The 19,363-nt window shown below is 46.9% G+C and overlaps 1 protein-coding gene across 1 annotated transcript; it reads right to left on the reverse strand.

Moving 5' to 3' along the window:
• Positions 1–656: 656 nt before the first annotated feature.
• Positions 657–16,823, reverse strand: Pxmp4 (peroxisomal membrane protein 4). Its single transcript, XM_052184008.1, has 4 exons — positions 16,628–16,823; positions 9,973–10,035; positions 7,397–7,595; positions 657–1,621 (listed from the first exon to the last, which is right to left on the reverse strand). The coding sequence occupies exons 1-4, from the start codon at positions 16,738–16,740 to the stop codon at positions 1,358–1,360; spliced, it is 639 nt and encodes a 212-aa protein (XP_052039968.1). The 5' UTR covers positions 16,741–16,823; the 3' UTR covers positions 657–1,357.
• Positions 16,824–19,363: the final 2,540 nt, after the last annotated feature.

The following is a 19,363-nucleotide window of genomic DNA, read 5'->3' on the forward strand; positions in this document are numbered from 1 at the left end:
AGAAAGCAGACTGAGCAAGCCAGGGAAGCAAGCCAGTAAGTAACATCCCTTCATGGCCTCTGCATCAGCTCCTGCTTCCTGACCTGCTTCAGTTCCAGTCCTGACTTCCTTTGGTGACGAACAGCAATATGGAAGTGTAAGCTGAGTAAATTCTTTCCTCCCCAACTTGCTTCTTGGTCATGATTTTTATGCAGGAATAGAAACAGTGATTAAGACATTAATCTTGCTGGGCACTGGTGGTGCACGCCTGTAATCCCAGCACTTAGGAGGCAGAGGCAGAGGCAGGATTTCTGAATTCTAGGCCAGCCTGGTCTACAGAGTGAGTTCTAGGACAGCCAGAGAAACCCTGTCTCAGAAAAAAAACCAAAAAAAAAAAAAAAAAAGACATTAATCTTACATATTCTTTAATTTTTATTATATTTTCATTTATTTATTGTATATGTGCATGTGTGTGTGCATGCACACATACATGTCAAGGCACACATATGGAGGTCAGAGGGCAACTTGCAGGATCTGCTTCTCTTCTTCCATTATGTCACCATGTGAAACTCAGGGATCAAACTCAGGTCGCCAGGCTTGGCAACCAACTTCACTCACTGAGCCATCTCCCTCCCCACCCCCGCCGTATTTATTTATTTATTTATTTTTGAGACAGAGGGTTTTTTTTTTTTTTAAATGCATCCCAGCCTGGCCTGGAGCTCACAACCCTACTGCCATAGCCTTCTTAATGCATCTCAAAAATGTGGTCACTAGAAATTTTATTCCCAGTGCTGGCGGTAGGACCCAGGGTCTCACACAAGCCTGGCACAGGCCCTGTGCTCTTGAAAAACCTTGGTTGTACACATGGCTCATGTTGTGTTCCTATCGGACAGCGGGGCTCCAGAACTTAACAGAATAACTTAGACGAAGAATTTAGTTATTTTTTTTTCTTTCAAAGTATTTGTAACCTACTGCCCACTAGCAAGGAGCCCTCAGTAGAGGGGAGGGTCACCATATCCACCAGGGAGACACTGTCCTCTAAGGTCCTCCCCTGAACTGAATGACCTGAAGCCTAGAGAGGGGTGAACTTGCCCTGGCCTTCCAGAAGTTGAAGAGCATCTGGAATCAAGCCCCAGACTCCTTCATGGGACCCGGCCGCTTGCTGTAGTGTTCAAAAGTACCTGGGAGGTGTAAAACTCAGGACTTCTGCTTCTGCAGACAGGAGCCAGGGATAATACGGGTTGGAGTGTGAGGTCCACGACTGTGAGAAAGCAGGATCCTCAAAGAGGGGGTGCCAGTAGAACCGTACCCCGAGCAGCAGCGGGCCGCTGCCTGGAAGCTGTCTGGGCGGAGGAGTTCTGAAGCACCGTGGACTGTGTTACTTGGAGGGGCGGCTCTTGTTGAAGATGAGGAAGTCAGAGATGTCATGCCACACGTTGCTGTCCTCGTAGAGGTAGGTCATGGAGGACTGCAGTGAGGGCTGCAGAGTGGGCCGGTGATACTCGAAAAGCCACAGCACAAGCCCCCAAATCACTGCCGTGTGCAAGGGGAACGGGTCCCACTTGAGCGTAGGGAGGTAGCCCTTCTCCACACCCAGGCGGCACAAGGCAAACAGGACACGCGACGTCAGGTACATGTTGATCTGCAGGGAGGGAAATATTCGGGGTTACTAGTCAGCACAGCCTGTGGGAGGCTTCGCCTGCCCACCCAACCACAGGCACTGGACATCCACTGCGCACTGGCTCTAGGACTTTCAAAGTTAATATGCAAGATGATTGTGGGGGCATGCCACAGACATTTTAATATTTCTGTTTCTATGTGTGTGGTGCATGTGTCGTGTAGGTGTGAGTGTGTTGGGTGCTTGGGTGCTGTGCACATAGGCATGTGCACATGTTTGTGGAGTCCAGACGCTGACACTGAGTGTCCTCTTCTCTCTTGTCTCCAGCCTAACTTTTTGTTTTGGTGTTTGTTTTGGGTTTTTTTTTTTTTATTCGATATATTTTTTATTTACATTTCAAATGATTTCCCCTTTTCTAGCCCCCCACTCCCCTGGGTTTTTTTTGGGGGGGGAGGTTTTGGGTTGTTTTTTTTTTTTGAGTCAAGTTCTCCCTATTATATAGCTCTCCTGGAACTTGTTATGTAGAGCAGGCTGGCCTGGAACTCAGAGATCTCAGTCTGCCTTTGCCTCCTGAGATTAAAGTGCAGAGATGAAAGGCATGTGCCACCCAGCTCTGGCCTAATTTATTTTTATTTTTTTTTTCTGTGTCAAATTGACAAATATAATAATTTTTTTTTAAAAAGCCAACGATGTCTTAATAAATCGTCCCATTTATAACCAGGTGTAGTGGCACCTTTAAGCCTTTGATCCCCTCTATGAGTTTGCCACCAGCTGGTAACATAGAGAGTTCTGAGACAGCAGGGCCTGTGCAGGAGAACCCTGTTTCGACAGCCCCTGACCTCCAAGGAGATCTTTTAACATACAAGTGTTTTCTCTTTTTAAAGATTTAAAAGCATTCTTAGTCTCTGAGCGATAGATCCACCCTGTCCTCTACCCTATTTGTAAGCCAAGATTTTCTCAGTAAACCTGGAATGTACCAGTTTGGCTAGGCCGGCTGACCAGGGAGTTCAGGAATCCACCTCTTTCTATCTCCCAAAAACTGGAATTACAAACAGATGCTTTTGTACCTGGCTTTAAAAAAAGTAATAATAATGATGACGATGATAATGATGATGTATTTACTTATTTGTGTGTGTATGTGTAATATATGTGGATGTTCTCTGTGTGTGGTGTGTGTATGTATGTATATGTTTGTGTGTGTGTGTTGTGTGTGTATGTATGTATGTGTATGTTTGTGTGTGTGTGGTGTGTGTATGTATCTATATGTTTGTGTGTGTGTGGTGTGTGTATGTATATTTATGTTTGTGTGTGTGGTGTGTGTATGTATGTATGTGTATATTTGTGTGTGTGTTGTGTGTGTATGTATGTATGTATGTATGTGTATGTTTGTGTGTGTGTTGTGTATGTATGTATGTATGTGTATGTTTGTGTGTGTGTATGTATATATGTGTATGTTTGTGTGTGTGTGTTGTGTGTGTATGTATATATGTGTATGTTTGTGTGTGTGTGTGTGTGGTGTGTATAAGCCAAAGGGCACTCTCCACCTCCCCAGTGTTGAGATTATAAGACTCTTAGCTTCTAGCTTCTTCAAAGATAACTTGAAATTGACACTCTCCTATTTCATGGTTCCAGGGACCTAACTCGGGTCATCAGCTTTGGCAGCAAGCACCTTAACCTGCTGAGCCATCTTGTCAGCTTTTGGGTTGTTGTTGTTGTTGTTGTTGTTGTTATTATTATTATTATGGGTTTTTTTTTGTCTTTTTATTTTTCAAGACAGGGTATTACTGTATGGCCCTGGCTGTCCCGGAACTCATTATATAGACCAGGCTGACCTTAAACTCACAGAAATCCTCCTGTCTTTGCTTCTCAAGTACTAGGGTTGAAGGCATGCACTAATACACCTGCCTCCCTTATTAGAGGGTTTTATTAGAAGTTTTTAAAATGAATTATATGCAGTTCAGCTGGACAATGGTGGCGCACGCCTTTAATCCCAGCACTCTGAGAGGCAAAGGCAGGTGGATTTCTGAGTTCGAGGCCAGCCTGATCTACAGAGTGAGTTCTAGGACAACCAGGGCTACACAGAGAAACCCTCTCGAAAAACAAAAAAAACAACAACAACAACAACAAAAAACCTGAAGATGAAAAAATAACATTTCGGATCTCCTTGAAATTCCATTTCTTTTTTCTTTGTGAAGTCAGCTGAGTGTATGGAATAAATTTTAGGCCAACAGGGGTTCATGCCAAGACCTTATCTCAGAGAAAAAAATGTTACAGATGAGAGACACTCACAATGCATATCTGCAAAGCATCAGCACGTAGACAATTTGAAAAAAGTCCTCAGAGCTCAAGAGTAAAACATGAACTATTCTAAGTGGGAAATGAGCAAAGGACATGAATATTTCATCAAAGAAGTTGTACTGGTGGCAAATAAATGATAATGAGGAGGGGCCATCAAGGAAAGGTGGAGTCAAGACAGAATGAGATGCACTGTCACAAAGGCTAAGAGAGGGCCAGTGAGATGGTTTAGGGGTTAAGGGCACTTGCAGCAAAAGCCTGACCAGCTGGGTTAGATCCCAGAGTCAACAGTAGAAGGAGAGAACCAACTTCCAAGAGTTGTCCTCTGATTGCCACACCTATACCATAGCAGGCACATGCCTTCACTTATAATCATATCATAGACAGACAGACAAACAGACCCATAAACATGCACACATGCATGCACACAAATAAAAATCTTAAAACATGGATAAAATAAACCATGTAACAAAACAAATGTTAGCTAGGGTGTAGAGAAAGCAGACAAGCCATCCCTATCTCCCTGGTGAGAATGTAAAAATGATAATCACCCTAGAAAACAGCTTGGCAGAGGGTTGTTGGGTTTTTTTTCTTTTTCTTTCTTGGCAGGTTGTTTTAAAAACCAAGCATGCATATACCACACAACCCACAATTACACTCTTGGGCTTTTATCCCAGAAAAACTAAAACTTATGTTCATAGAAGAATCTATACAAGAGTGTTCGTCTCAGTTCTACTTGTAATATTCCAAAGCTAGAAACTGCCCAAATGTCCTTCAACGAACAATCAAACAGCAACAACAACCCTGTGGTACTCCTTAGGAATAAAAAGGAATAAATTAAGTCAGGCTGGCCATCTGTGGCTACAACTCCAGAGCCCTGAAGGCTCAGGGAGAACTGCCAAGACTGGAGGCCATCTTGGGCTTCAGAGCAAGACACTGTAAGAAGACTAAAATAGATGGTTGTGGTGACATTGCCTACAATCCAAACACTGGGCAAGTAGAGGCAGCAGCAGCTCAAGGCCTCAGCTATAGGTTGAGTTTGAGGACAGCCTGGGTAACAGGAGACCTTGTCTCGGCTGGAGAGATGGCTCAGCAGTTAAGAGCATTTGCTACTCTTACAGAGGACCCAAGTTCAGTTCCCAGCACCCACACTGTGCCTCACTACTTTCTGTAACTCCTGTTCCAGGGCATCCAACACCCTTTTTTGGCTTCTGAGGTACCAGGCATGCATATGGCGCGCGCGCACGCGCGCGCGCACGCGCACACGCACACAAACACACACACACACACACACACACACACACACACACACACACACGCAGGCAAACACTCCAAAAAAAAAATTTTTTTTTTAAAGAAAGAAGCTAGGTGGTGGTGGAGCAGGCCTTTAGTCCCAGCAATCAGGAGGCAGAGGCAGGCTGATCTCTCAGTTTGAGGCCAGCCTGGTCTTCAGAGTTCCAGGAGAGCCAGGTCTAAAGAGAAACTTTATTTTGAAAACCTTAAAAAAAAAAAAAAAAAAAAGAATCTGGGGCAGGAGAGATGGCTCAGCAGTTAAGAGCACTGGCTGTTCTTCCAGAAGACCCATGTTCAAGTCCCAGGATCCATTCAGCAGCTCACAACCCTCTAACTCCAGTTCAAGGGATCCAATGCCCTCTTCTGGCCTCCATGGATACCAGGTACACATATGGTACACAGACACGCATGTAGGCAAAACACCTATATATAAAAAGGACCTCAGAAAACTTCCTTACAAACTAAAAGTGCTCCCACAGTCTGACATACGTACAAACTGCCACAGTGTATGATGGCTAAAGGCCAGTCCCCTTCCCCATCTCCATGCAGGGCACGAGGAAATCAAAACCCCACCAAGCCCCAGGGCAGGCATAAGCAGCAGGGACTGGCTCTGTCAGCGGCTTGAGTCACTGAGTCACGGGGATGAGGGCTTTCTTTTGCATCTATTCCTGATTTTATCCTAATGTCTCTGAGCACTGGGAGCAAGCCAGGCAGAGTCTGCCCTTTTGTCAGATACTGGTCATCCACAGTCTTTCCTGTGTGACTGACCTGGGCACATTTTTCTTCCTAAAGAATCCATCTATTTCATGTCAGCTACCAAGTTGCAAAAATAGAGCCTGTAAAAATAGAATAGTGATCCATGGTATTCAAGGTCTTTAAAAAATATATATATTTCATGCCTTATTATTTTATTTAAGGGGGTACAGGATGAGTATCTCAAAGCACATGTAAAGAGATCAGAGGGAGACTTTGGGAGGCGGTTCTCATTGATGTGAGTCCCAGGGATCAAATTAAGTTGTCAGATTTAATGGCAGGACACTTTACCTGCTGAAGCACCTCAGAGGTGACACAGAGAGACCCTGCCTCAAAAAACAAACAAATAAGCAAACAAACAAACAAACAAGCTCTTCCTGTCCTGGAACTCACTATGTAGACTAGGCTGGCCTCCAACTCACATAGATCCTCCGGCCTCTGCCTTCTGAGTGCTGAGACTCAAGGTCTTTTAATGCGCACAAGACATTAAACGTGGCCTGTGTCGTTTCTAGTATTGGTAAGAGTCTCTGCAGGTGACCCTGTGGTGGAGGCTTATTGATTTTATTCATCCTTGCAGAGAACTGCCTATTCTCTTTTGATTTCCTATTTTGAGTTTCACTGAGTTCTGCTTGTTTGTTTGAAAATGCAGCCCAGGCTGGCTTCAAATCGGGGCCTTAGTCTCTCACGCCCAGGTCAAAGTATATTTAAGAAAAAAAAAATCTTAGGCTGGAGAGACGGCTCAGCAGTTAAGAGCACTTGCTGTTCTTACAGAGGACAGAGTTTGATTTCCGAGCACCCACAAAGGGCGGTGGCACACAACTCCAGCTCCAGAGATAACACCGTCTTCTGGCCTCCATGGATACGCACACACAGGTACACACCCCACACAGAGGCACACGCACATAAATAAATAATTTAAAAAAAATCATTGTACCATCCAGGGGATGCATATCTGTAATCTCAGCACCTGGAACAAGGCAAGACCGTCAGAGTTCGGGCCAAGCCTCAGCTATATAGCTAGCTCAAGACCTGCCTGAACAGGATGAAACCTGCCCCACCCATCACCACCACCCACATGTCTGCCCCAAAGAGCAGCAGACACACTGATGTAGGGAACCCTTGGATGCTGGCTGTGGTTTGGTTTATAAATGGGGAAAACTGGGCTGGGTAGTCCTGACTCCCTCATTTAATCCAGAACTCAAGCGGCAAAGGCAAGCCGACCTCTGTGATTTTAAGGCCAGTCTGGTCTAGAGTGAGGTGTACAAGGGTGTACAGTGAAGCCCTGTCCCCAAAAACACCCCCTCCCCCGTGGGCAAATTCAGGAACAAATGACACAGACACAAGGCCACTCGGGGACTGGCGATTCTTGGACCTCAGACACAGATGCCAGGCAAGAGTTCATCTTCAACTGAAGGGCACCTGCCCACCCTGCCCCGCCCCGCCCAGAAAAGCTTCTACCTGGCTGTTAATGTTATTATTCTCCCCAAACAGCAGGAGTCCTCCGATGAAGGCAGCCAGGAAAGTGTGCATCTGGTGTGTCTCGCCTTGCACGTGGGACTGTAGGGCATGGAGACTCTTATAGGCAAACACAAAGCAGGCGAGGTTTCGAGAGTGGGTGTACGTGGCTTTCAGAATGGCCTGCAGCTTCTCTCGGAGGCTGCACAAACAGAAAGACCCCGTGAGTGCAGGCCCAGCTGGTCCAGGCAGGTTTCCTGGGTGTGCACACAGATCTGAATTAGGCAAACGTGCTCTGTGTCCTCAGGGGCGTAGCTCTCTCTCCAGACTGGAGCCACTCCCTGACACCATACGTTAGTGCCCATCCCTTTCCCTACCTGTCCATCCTTCACGGCTCTGATCACCATTTAGCATTTTTAAAGTGCTTTATAAAGTTCTCTTGTCCTCCACATAAACTCCTGCAGAGCAGGGTCTAGATTTTGTTTGTTTGTCTTAAGGGCACAGAAAGGGGTCTGGCACACAGTAGGTGCTCAACAAATGGAAGAGGTGAGTGAACAAATGAGTGCCTACTACGAGCTGGATCTGCAGACTGAATTCTGGGATAGGACAGATCTGCTTTCTGCCTTTGTGAGGTTTATGAGGGGGAACAAGGCAAGCATTAGACACTGACTTAGACGACGGGTTGTCTTGGAATCTGAAGGACAGGAAGGAATCGGTGGGAAGCGCATGCTGCTTTCTAGGCAGAAGACTCACTGTGCACAAAGGCCCCCAAGGACATACACAGAGGACGGGAGTGAAGCAATGGAGAGGCCAGTGTGGTATGAACAGGAGCTGTGTGTGGGGAAGGGGGAGTGAGGTGTGAAGGGGGTGTCTTGCTCGAATATGAGTACCTACAGAGACCAGAAGAGGGCACCAGATTTTCTGGACCTGGAGTTACAGGGAATTGTGAGCTGAGGGTGGGGGTGGGGTGGGGGTGCCAGGAACCAAATTCCAGTCCTCTATAAGACCAACAGACATTTGCAATGACCCAGCCATCTCTACAGTCCCACTAGGGGGCAGCAAAGACAATCCAGGGAGAGAGCAGTGTGTACAGTTAATTCTAGGCAAGGACTAGAACGAGGGAAGTCTGTCAGGTGACTGGGAAAAGCCAGCTGCGGCTCTTGAGGACAGGGACCTAGGAGTGCCTTTGTTTGTTTATGGGATAGCTGGTTGATTTTTTGAGACAGGGTCTTTTTATGTCCAAAATCTCACTACATAGACCAAGACTGTTTGGAACTTGAAGATCTATCTGCCTCTGCCTCCCAAGTGCTGGGATTAGAGGAGTGTGCCACCATGCCCAGCTATGAAGACAACTGGTGTCCTTATCGTAACAGACATTCACTAAACATTCAGTGACTGGATGAATAAGTTCAGGTTTTTAAAACTCTGATTTGGAGCAGGCATAGTGGCACACATGAGGTAGGCAGACCTCTGTGGGTTCGAGGCCAGTCTGGTCTATAGAATGAATTCCAGAACAGCCAGGGCTACACAGAGAAACCCTGTCTTGAAAAACAAAAACCAACCAAACAAAGAAAACGATGTGGGACCCTGTCTCAAAAACAAAACTGAATACAACAAAAGGACCTGAAGGAGCTGGGGATATAGCTCAGTGTCAGTGTCCAGGCCTACTATGTTCCTGGCTCTGTAGAGAGAGGAGAAGGGGAGGGAGGGGAAGGGAAAAGCTGAAATTGGGAGGGCAAAAAACCCTGACAAAGAGAACTAAAATAAAAATGTCAAGACAGAAATCTTGCAACTTAACCAGCCCTCTGAGTGTGATTTGTTTTGGATGTATTTATTTTCTATTTTATGTGTACGAGTGCTTTGCCTTCATGTCTGTGTATCACATGATGCTTGGTGTCTGTGGAGCTCAGAAGAGGGTGAGGAGTCCTTGGGCTGGAGTGACAGATGATCGGGAGCCACCATGTGAGTACTAAGAAGTAAACTCGGGTCTTCTGAAAAACCAACAAGTGCTCGAAACCAATGGTGCCATCGCTCCGATTCCCGGGTGGGATTCTTGTAAGCTGCAGGTGAGTCTATAGCCACAAAACTGGTCTGCACTGAATCTTCTGAGTAAGGCCATGAAGGAAGGGTTATAGGAACTCAAAAGAAGGCCGGACCCTGAGGCCGGTGTGGAGAGAACAGAGACTGATTCCCTCCCGGAGGACTAGAGAGGTTTCCAGGAAGAAAATAAAGGCTTGCTAGAAGAAGACAGGGAAGTGAACATACACAGGCAAATGTGTGGGCGAGAAAGCACGTGCCTGGAACACAGCCTGTGTGCCAAGGAAGCCCACACAGGACGTTGTAGGAGACAGCTGTGGCCAGACGGCGGAAGGCCTTGAAGGCCAGATCTGACAGCTGGGTCTCTTCAGAGCATAGCGAGGAGCCACAGGCATTTTCAAGTGGGAGACATAGAATCAGAGTTGGCTTTTCGGAAGAACAGCGATACAGGAAAGCTAGTCCCAGCTGGAGACTATTATAGGCACCCTGGCCTGAGGGCTGAGCACTTTCTCTCCCCAGTGGTCTGCAGAGAGGGTAAGTACCTGCCACTCCTGAAGAGAAAGGTCATCACGAGTGCATGAGGTGCCCGGATTTTGACTCCATAGCTGTAGGAACAGAAGGAAACAGTCACTGACCCATTGCTGTAGGAGTTTTCAAGCTCTCCCTAGGACCCCTGCTTCTCTCTCCTACCCCCAATTCGGAAACCCCATGGGAGAGGAAATCATGACAGCTCTCCATTTACATGTGGGTTCGAGTTCTAGACCTTCCCGGTGGAGTGGCCTTTGGCTTCTCTTTACCTTCTCCGAACCTCAGTTTCCCCCAACTAAAAGATACACCTTCACCCTTATTTCTACAGCTGAGTCTAGCCTTATGAGTCCTAAAATCCCTTGAAGGCCTGGGGGACAATGGTTGCAAGCCACAGACTGTTGTTGCCTGAATATATAGGAATATTCACTGTAGGCTTCCAACCAAAAAGGGATGTTAAACCTTAGCGGGACAGATGGGTATGATTCTAACAGGAGAAAGCGAAGTACGTGAAAGGCGGTGGCCATTCCTGCCCACCTGGCCTTGCAGCTCCTGTGTGTACTTCAGACGACAGCCAGGCTCATTGTTTATTAATTTCAAATTTGATTTATTATTGTTATTACTAACACTGATTTTATGACATTCATTCACTGACACCGAATCTTACTATGCAGTCCTAGCTGGGCTGGAACTCAACATGCCCCCCACGTTCGCCTCAAGCTCAGAGAGGCGGATGGTGGAGGTGCACACCTTTGATCCCAATGGGGTCTCTCTGAGTTTAAGACCAGCCTAGTCTGCATAGTGAGTTCCAGAGAAGTCAGGGCTACAAAGTGAGACCCTGACTCAAAAAAAAGACAAAACAAAAAACTCATCATCACCAAAAACAAAACAACAACAACAAACAAACAAAACCTCATGAAGGCCTGGAGAGGTGGTGCACACCTTTAGTCCCAGCACTTGGGAAGCAGAGGCAGATTCTTGCAGATTCAGATCTCTTCGAGTTCAAGGCCAGCCTGGTCTACGAAGGAAGTTCCAGAATAGCCAAGACTGTTACACAGAGAAACCCTGTCTCAACAGAGAAACCCTGTCTTGAAAAACAAAAACAATACAAAACAAAAAGCCTCATAGAGACCTGTCTGCCTATACCTTCCGAGTGCTGGAATTAAAGGTGTATGTCACCATACCAAGAATTTTATTTTTAGTTTATTATTATTGTTGTTGTTGTTGTTTTGATAAATTTAAAAATTATTTATATATGTGTGTGGACATGTATGCTAACTGGTTTTATATTGACTTGACACAAGTGATAGTAATTTGAGAGAAGGGAACCTCAATGAGAAACGCCTCCATAAGATCAAGTGTGGGCAGGCGAGCCTGTGGGGCAGCTTCTTAATTAGTGAGTGTTAGGGGAGGGCCCGGGCCATGGGTGCTGCCAATCGTGGGCTGATGGTCCTGGTTTCTATAAGAAAGCAGGCTGGGCAAGCCACGATGAGCAAGCCAGTCAGCAGCTTCTCCAGGCCTCTGCATCAGCTCCGCCTCCAGGCTCCTGCCTGGTTTGAATTCCTGCCTTGGCCTCCTTCAGTGGACAGTGACTTAGGATATATAACGCCAATAAACCCTTTCCAAGTTGCTTTTGTTCATATTATTTCATCACAGCAATAGTAACCCTAAGATACACCTTCACCCTTATTTCTACAGATGAGTCTAGCCTTATGAGTCCTAAAATCCCTTGAAGGCCTGGGGGACAATGGTTGCGAGCCACAGACTGTTGTTGCCTGAATATTTAGGAATATTTACTGTAGGCTTCCAAAAAGAGGAGCTCCGGCACTTGGGAGGCAGAGGCAGGTAGATTGCTGAGTTCAAGGCCAGTCTGGTCTACAGAACAAGTTTCAGGACCGCCAGGGCTACACAGGAAACCCTGTCTCAAAAAAAGCCAGAGGGCAAGAGGAGGGAGGGACTCCATGGACACACCCATTAGCCTGGTACTTACATGAAACAGCAAATAGCTGGAATCAGGCACAGGGTAGATGGCTCAGAAAGTAAAGTGCTTGCACAGTGACCATGAGGACCTAATAGCAGTGGACCTCATCAGCAACAGCAGACCAAGGGGACAGAGATGGCCAGGCAGAGGCCTGGAGCTCACTACTCAGCCTACATAGCCAATGTCTGTTACTCCAGGCTCAGTGACAGACACTGCCACAAAAGCCAATGCAGAGTGTAATGGAGGAGGAGCACTAATGTCCACCTCTGGCCTCCATCCTGACCCGCCCACATCTGACCCCGCCCACACACCCACAGGAGCATGTAGGTGAGAGGGGTGGGGTGTGGGGGATGGCTTCCCTCTCTGTTTTCATTTTACCGGTGAGGAGCTAGGGTCAGAGGAGACTGAGAGGAACCCAACCTGAGTGTGGTGGTGCATGCCTTTAGGTCTTTAATCCCAGCATTTAAGGAAGAGGCAGGCAGATCTGTGTGAGTTCAAAGCCAGCCTAGTCTGCATGGAGTTCCAGGTTAGCCAGGAACTCTGGCTACATAAAGAGACTCTGACTCAAAAAGCTCTAGATTGCAACTGAGAAATTAGTATATTATGAGGCAAATAAAGGAATTATCTTCCCCTCTGCCTGGCAACCACTGAGATGGCTCAGTGGTAAGAACTGTTGCCCCTGCAGAGGACTTGAGTTCAGTTCTCAATACCACATGGTAGCTCGCGACCATCTGTATCTCCAGTTGCAGGGTATCTCACACCTTCTTCTGGATTCTAGGAAGCATGTCCACCACACACAAGCATACATGTACATACATGGAGGCAAAGGACTCACACAAGCATACATGAGGCAAAGCACTCACACACACACAAAATATCTTTTTTTTTTAATTTGTTTTTTTCGAGACAGGGTTTCTCTATATAGCCCTCTGTAGACCAGGCTGGCCTCAAACTCAGAAATCTGCCTGCCTCTGCCTCCCAGAGTACTGGGATTACAGGCATGCGCCACCACCGCCCGGCCAAAAAAATATATCTTAAAAAATAATTAATTTAACATTTAGGATTTGAGCTAGAGGACATGACCACAGAAAGTGCCGTGGCTGAGAAGGTTCACCGAGGAGGACACAGGGAGAGCAGATGGTAGATGTGCAAAGCCCTCGTTGGGAAATGCCTGCTGGCTCTGGGGCTGTCTTTGGGATTTACGAGAGCAATGTGGAATAGTGTGGGTGCTATAGCGAAGACTGTAAGGTGAGGAAGGCGCTCTATAAGTTAACATTTCAAACGAAAAGCATTAGAGGTGGGGAGTTAGCTGTGTTTGTGTGTACATACAACACTCTGGATGAAGGCATAAGAGACTCACACAAGGACTGACGGCAGAGGACATTTGCCTAACTTTATTTAGAGCTGGAGATGGAACTCAGGGCCTCTTGCATGCTACATGGGTGGCCTTGACTTTCGTGAATGAGTTACCTAACTTGTTGTTGTTGTTTTGTTTTGTTTTTTCATAACAGGGTTTCTCTGTGTAGCCCTGGCTGTCCTGGAACTCACTCTGTAGACCAGGCTGGACTCGAACTCAGAAATCTGCTTGCCTCCCAAGTGCTAAAATTAAAGATGTGCGCCACCACCGCCCTGATGGTTACCTAACTTTAAATGGTGTTTTTGTTGCAAAAGCCAGCAGGATGCTGTTTTATCTCCTCCTCTGCCTGGTGTGGCCAGGAAGTTCCCATCTTAGTCCCTGTGGCCATTCTGCCCCCAGCACCTTCAAAACTTTATCTCGTTCTCCTACACAGAGGCCTTCAGTTTCCTCCGGGCAGTCAGAGCCTTCCTTTTATGTCAGAGACATAAAAGCAGCCTCTCCTTACCTCCCTACATCTGGCAAGCCCCTTCTCAGAATCCTCAAATTCAGATGAGATATGATGTATGCCTGTAGTATCAGAAATTGTTTGGCTGAGACAGGAGGATCTTGGCTTTCAGGATAACCTAAGCTACACAGTGATACCCTGTTTTTGTTTGTTTGTTTGGTTGGTTGTTTTTTTGTTTTTAATTAAGGTAGAGGCTAGAATGATGTCCTGGTCAGTAGAGTGTGTGCCTTATAAAGTGTGAGGAGCTGAACTTGGAAACCCAGGAACCCACGTAAAATGCAAGGCATAGTGGTGGGCACCTGTATCCAAAGAAATGGTGAGATGAGAGGTGGGGATTGTTGGAGGCTGACAACCAACTAGGCACCTGGTGACACTCCAGGCCAGTGAGACCCTTTCTCATACAAGAAGTGAAGGGAATGACAGCAAGATGGCCCTTGGGTGTCCTTGTGTGTAACACGCTGTGCACGAGAGCACGCCACACTTGTGAACTAGTTAGGGGTGAGTTAAGTGCTCACAGAGTTCAAACATCTCAGGCATCCTGGTTGACTACATCTCTTCACAAACTTGGCCCTCCTCCCCTTCTTCACCCTCCCCCCCCCCCACCCTCCAGGCCTTTGTTGAAGGCACTCCCATGCCTAGAATGCCCTTTTCTCCCTGGAAAACTCCAATTTGGCTTCCAGAATATCACCAGCACTTCCCCTGAAAAGCATTGCTGAATACTGCTTTGCACCGGTGTGGTGTTTGTTGGAGTTTTGCTTTCTGCTTTGCTTTGTTTTCTGTTACAGAGTCTTGCTATTCAGCCTAGGCTACATTCAAGCTCTCAACCCACTTGCCTCTGAAGCATTATGATTACAAGTGTGCGCTGCCACGCTCAGCCTGTCACAGCAGTTTGTGAGACTTCCCTTTGGATGTATGGTCCGTGTAGAGAGGCGGAGCATCAGCGCCACTAACAAGTATTGAGATCCCTGTCTTGGGGACTTGGGACTGGCTGAGTTTTAATTTTACAGAGGAGGAAACCAAGACCAGAAGAGACAAAGAATTGTTCATTTTTTACATCGAAAGCATTGGGATTAGAGCCCAAGCATCTGACCCTAGAAAATATCTGTGCTGTCTGGAAAGGTCCACTGAGGACGACATAGTGGCATAGGGCAGCTATACAAAGACCATATTGGGCAATGCTTGGCACAGGGGCCAGCTCCTGCTTTGTACAGTGCATACCTGACAAGGGGGCTGATGTTACCTCAGGGTTCATCCATCCTGGTCAAAGAGTGTCTGATCTGATCTGGCCAGATTCAGTAGGACCCTAGTAATTCCTAGTTTTCAAATATCCACAAAGAAAATGTGAAGCCGGGCGTGGTGGCGCACGCCTGTAATCCTAGCACTCTGGGAGGCAGAGGCAGGCGGATTTCTGAGTTCGAGGCCAGCCTGGTCTACAGAGTGAGTTCCAGGACAGCCAGGACTATACAGAGAAACCCTGTCTCGAAAAACAAAACAAAACAAAACAAAAAAAAAAAAAAAAAAAAAGAAGAAGAAGAAGAAGAAAGAAAGAAAATAAAGAAACCATGAATGTCTATAACAGATGGAATACCAGGACACACAGAGGACAACATAGAAAAAGATGTCCGCCCTCTCGAAAGTCTTTGTGTTGCAGTTGTTGAGGCAGGGTCTCACAGGGTAGCCCAGGATGACCCAGAACTTATTATCTGGCACAAATATGCTCGTTCCAGGGGTGACGGGTATGCGCACCACCCCAGGCTGACAAAGTGGGAGACATGGACCAGGAAAAAGATAATTCAGTGTCTGATGATGACACATACTATAGAGAAAGAGGGTGAGGAGCCAGAGACCGTGGTCTGAATGGGTTCATGAGCCAGGCAGACAGTGTACCTGCACCTACACCTGTCCGCGTGCAGACACGTAGCAGGGCCTGTGCCCTCCATTCCGCACACTGACTCAATCCTCGAACAATAGAGAAGTACCCTGGAGGACCCATTTTCCAGAAGAGTGAGACCCAGAAAGCCTAAATGGTTTGTTCAAGATCGAGAACATGGTAGCTGATACCTGGCATCTGACACACTGGCCACCATGCCGCACACTGCTACCAGCATGCCAACTTCGGGAGACAGGGACTTTGGTTTCTTTTCTGAGTCACTGCTTGTGCTGTCATAGTAGCCCCTCGCTAACTGTTAAGGTATGAGGTTTAAAAAAGCTGAAACTTCCTTCCCTCCCTCCGGGCACCAGTGAAGCAAAAACAACCCCAAGAGCTCGAAGCCTAGCTACAAGGAAGTGAGATCAATGTGCCCAGCAAACATCACTACTTTTTCTTACATACATTCACAGTCATTTCTCACGAGTGCCCAGTGAAAATGAAGAATGACGTGAAGTCACATATAGATGGGGACCTGTTGGCTACTTAACTGGGGGAATCTACAAGGCAGTAGGTGACCACCTGATAACTAAAGGACAGAGTCCAGTTTCTTTTGTGCATACAGTGGCACAGAAGCCAAGTAGGTCAAAGGGCACAAGGCACGTTGAGATGAATTAGACCCAATGAGGGGATACAGGTGCTGGCACAGGAGACAACTAAGCCAAGAGTGCCGGGTAGGAAAGGACAGAGGACCTAGAAGCAGGACAGAGGAAGGCCCAGCTCAGGACTGGTAAGGTGACTGGAACCCAGACACCTACACCTGCTGCACCAATGGGGCACCGAAATCTATAGACAGCTGAAGCCGCCTAAAGAGAACGCAGCACAATGGCCCGGGACCTCGAACTCGCGACCCCAAGTAGGCCTGTCCCTCAGCCCAGACCGGACTCCGCGGCCCTACTCACACAGCGCCGTTCCGGAAGCCCTTTATCACGGCCAGCGCAGCGTGGTAGCGGCGCTGGCGCAGCAACTTGTTGACAGCCTGGAGAAGAGCCTGTAGCTGCGGTGGGGCAGCCATAGCACCGGTGCACTCGATCGAAGGACCCGGCTGGCCAAGTACTGACAGCCCTGGGCTCCGGCTATACAGTCCACTGCACTAGAGAGCACCGCCCTGTCATTGTGTCAATAGGCTGGGTCTGCTGTCAATCATATATGGGAACCAGTCATAGAGCGCATTTGTCTGCAAGGGGCTGAGACGCGCTTACTCTTCGGAATATCAGTCTGATTGGAAGAGAAAGGAGAATCGGTAACCAATCACCGTGACTCGGAAGGTCTCACGCAGGATTTGCCCAATGAGAAGGCAGTTTTCTTAAGGAAAAGTTTGTTTAATTGTGGGCTTAGGAGGGGTTTGCCGCTCTCTTTCGAGTTGGAATGGGTGGTATTTGGAAGGTGACGTTGAACTTGTCATCACACGTGACACTTTCGATTGCCGAGCGAGTATCACAGCTAACTTCTCAGAACGTAAATTACTTGTCACTCTTGGTTGGTGCTTTAAAACAGGATCTCTTATAGCCCAGGCTAGCCTTAAACTATAACCCTCTTGCCTCTACCTCACACATGCTAGGGGTTTGCAGCCCTGTGGCGTCGTACCCTTTTCTACTTATTTTTAAACTACAAACTCTCAGGGCCCCCCCAGGAGTCGACTTACCTACGTGATTGCCAGCTTTTGCCTCGTTTCACATCTGCTTTTCTCTCCAACCTACTGGCTTAGCTTCCATTCCTTGAGTATGCCAAGAACCCCTCTGCTTCAAAGGAGTTACACCTGATATTTCCCTTTTTGAAGTGCATATTCTTTGTACTTCCGATGACTGACTTCTCAGTATTCAGGTGTTGGCTTGGGTGGTACCACCTAATCAGGGGAGCCTGCAGGATATCCCACCCGCTGTAGCACTGGTCGCTCAGACTTATTAGTCCGAGTTTTTTGTTGTTTTGTTTGTTTTTCTCTATTGAACTCTTTACACGTTGTAATTGTAACTACTCGCTACTTGCTCGATGTCAATCATCACATGGACTGTTAATGTTCTTGGAACCAGAAAGCTGTCTTATTTTCTGCTGTAACCCCAGTACCCAACGCAAGTGTACAGAAGCAGTAAAGATAACAAATTATCACTGCCAGAATATTTCACAAAACATATGATCACAGCCATGCAGAATCTATATCAGAATGAGACCCCGACTTGAACACAAGAAAGACAGGCAGAAAGAACCGAGTCAGGGGGGCTGGAGAGGTGGCTCAGTGGTTAAGAGCACTGTCTGCTCTTCCAGAGGTCCTGAGTTCAATTCCCAGCAACCACGTGGTGGCTCATAACCAACCATCTGTAACAGGATCTGATGCTCTCTTCTGGTGTGTCTGAAGACAGCTACAGTGCACTCATAAATAAAAGTCTTTTAAAAAAGAGAATACAAACAGCAAAAGCAAAGTAACAAGAAGAACCGAGGCAGGCTTAGTCAAGTGTCTATACATCAAGTTCTGTCAAGACCTGGGACACCTGAAGAAGACTGCGGCCCACAGCACAGTGTCTGTGCTGGCACTTGTATGTCCAAGGCCCCACACATCAAGACCACTGTCCATTATGGTCATATTGTGGGCAAATCTTTAGGGATTTCTGTTAATAGATCGCTAATAAGCCCAATATGTTTATTTATACAATCCTCTTATCAACTCAGAGATGCTTAAAAGTGTGAGGAATGAAAAAGTGTGAGTGAAAATTGGTAACAAGATAGTTAACAAGAAGACTCAGATACTGGTAACTAGATAGTTAACAAGAGGGCTCAGATACTGGCACACCAAAGCCACTCATGACACGAGAGCCTTAGCAAATATTTACCCTGGGAATTTCAATTTGTCAACCACACAGGGCATGAGATAGATACAAGAGTGAAAGTCCAGGAAGCTTAGAGCAGATGTTCTGAGTCAATCGGTGACGCCCCCCGAACCCCAGGGAAACAACAACAACAATAACAACCAAAAGGATTTTACCTTCCAGGCTAATGTGACAGAAATCACTGTATAACCGTTAAGCCCCAAGGAACCCCAGAAGAGGCTGCTTCAGAGTCAAACACAACAGTTGGGAAAAAAAAAGGAAAGGAAAGGGGGATTCCTTTTTAGAGCCCTTTCTCGGACAGTGTGACTGATGAATCTTTCTGCACTCTGGCGAGTGGGGTTTAGTATGTCAAAAAAAATCTCAAGCTATGCCAGCTGTGGTGGTGCACATCTGTAATCAGTCCTGGTGAGGCAAAGGTAGAGAGATTGTGGACTTTAGTCCAGCCTGGGCTATTCTGTAAGACCTTACCTAGCAAGGCAAGGCATTTGCCACCACACCTACCTTATTCTTTTTTAAAACTTTATTTTCAGCACTGTTAGTGTGTATGTTTGAGTGCTGGTGATCGGGGATGCCGGAGTCATTTGTGAGCCACCTGACATGGATACTGACAACCAGACTCAGATCCTGAGCAAGAGCAGAGCATGCTCTTAGTGGCTGAACCATTGATCTGCTCCAGTCCCTGAAAATCTTTTCCTCAACGTAAAAATAAGGAAGACTCCTCAAGCTATGAATGGTAGATAACTGATGTCCCCACACCCTTATAGAGGTCAGACTTCAGGGTGGAGATTTGGCTTGCCATCTTGAGTACCTGAGTTG

This window comes from Apodemus sylvaticus, chromosome 5 (assembly GCF_947179515.1).
Source record: "Apodemus sylvaticus chromosome 5, mApoSyl1.1, whole genome shotgun sequence".
NCBI lineage: Eukaryota > Metazoa > Chordata > Mammalia > Rodentia > Muridae > Apodemus > Apodemus sylvaticus.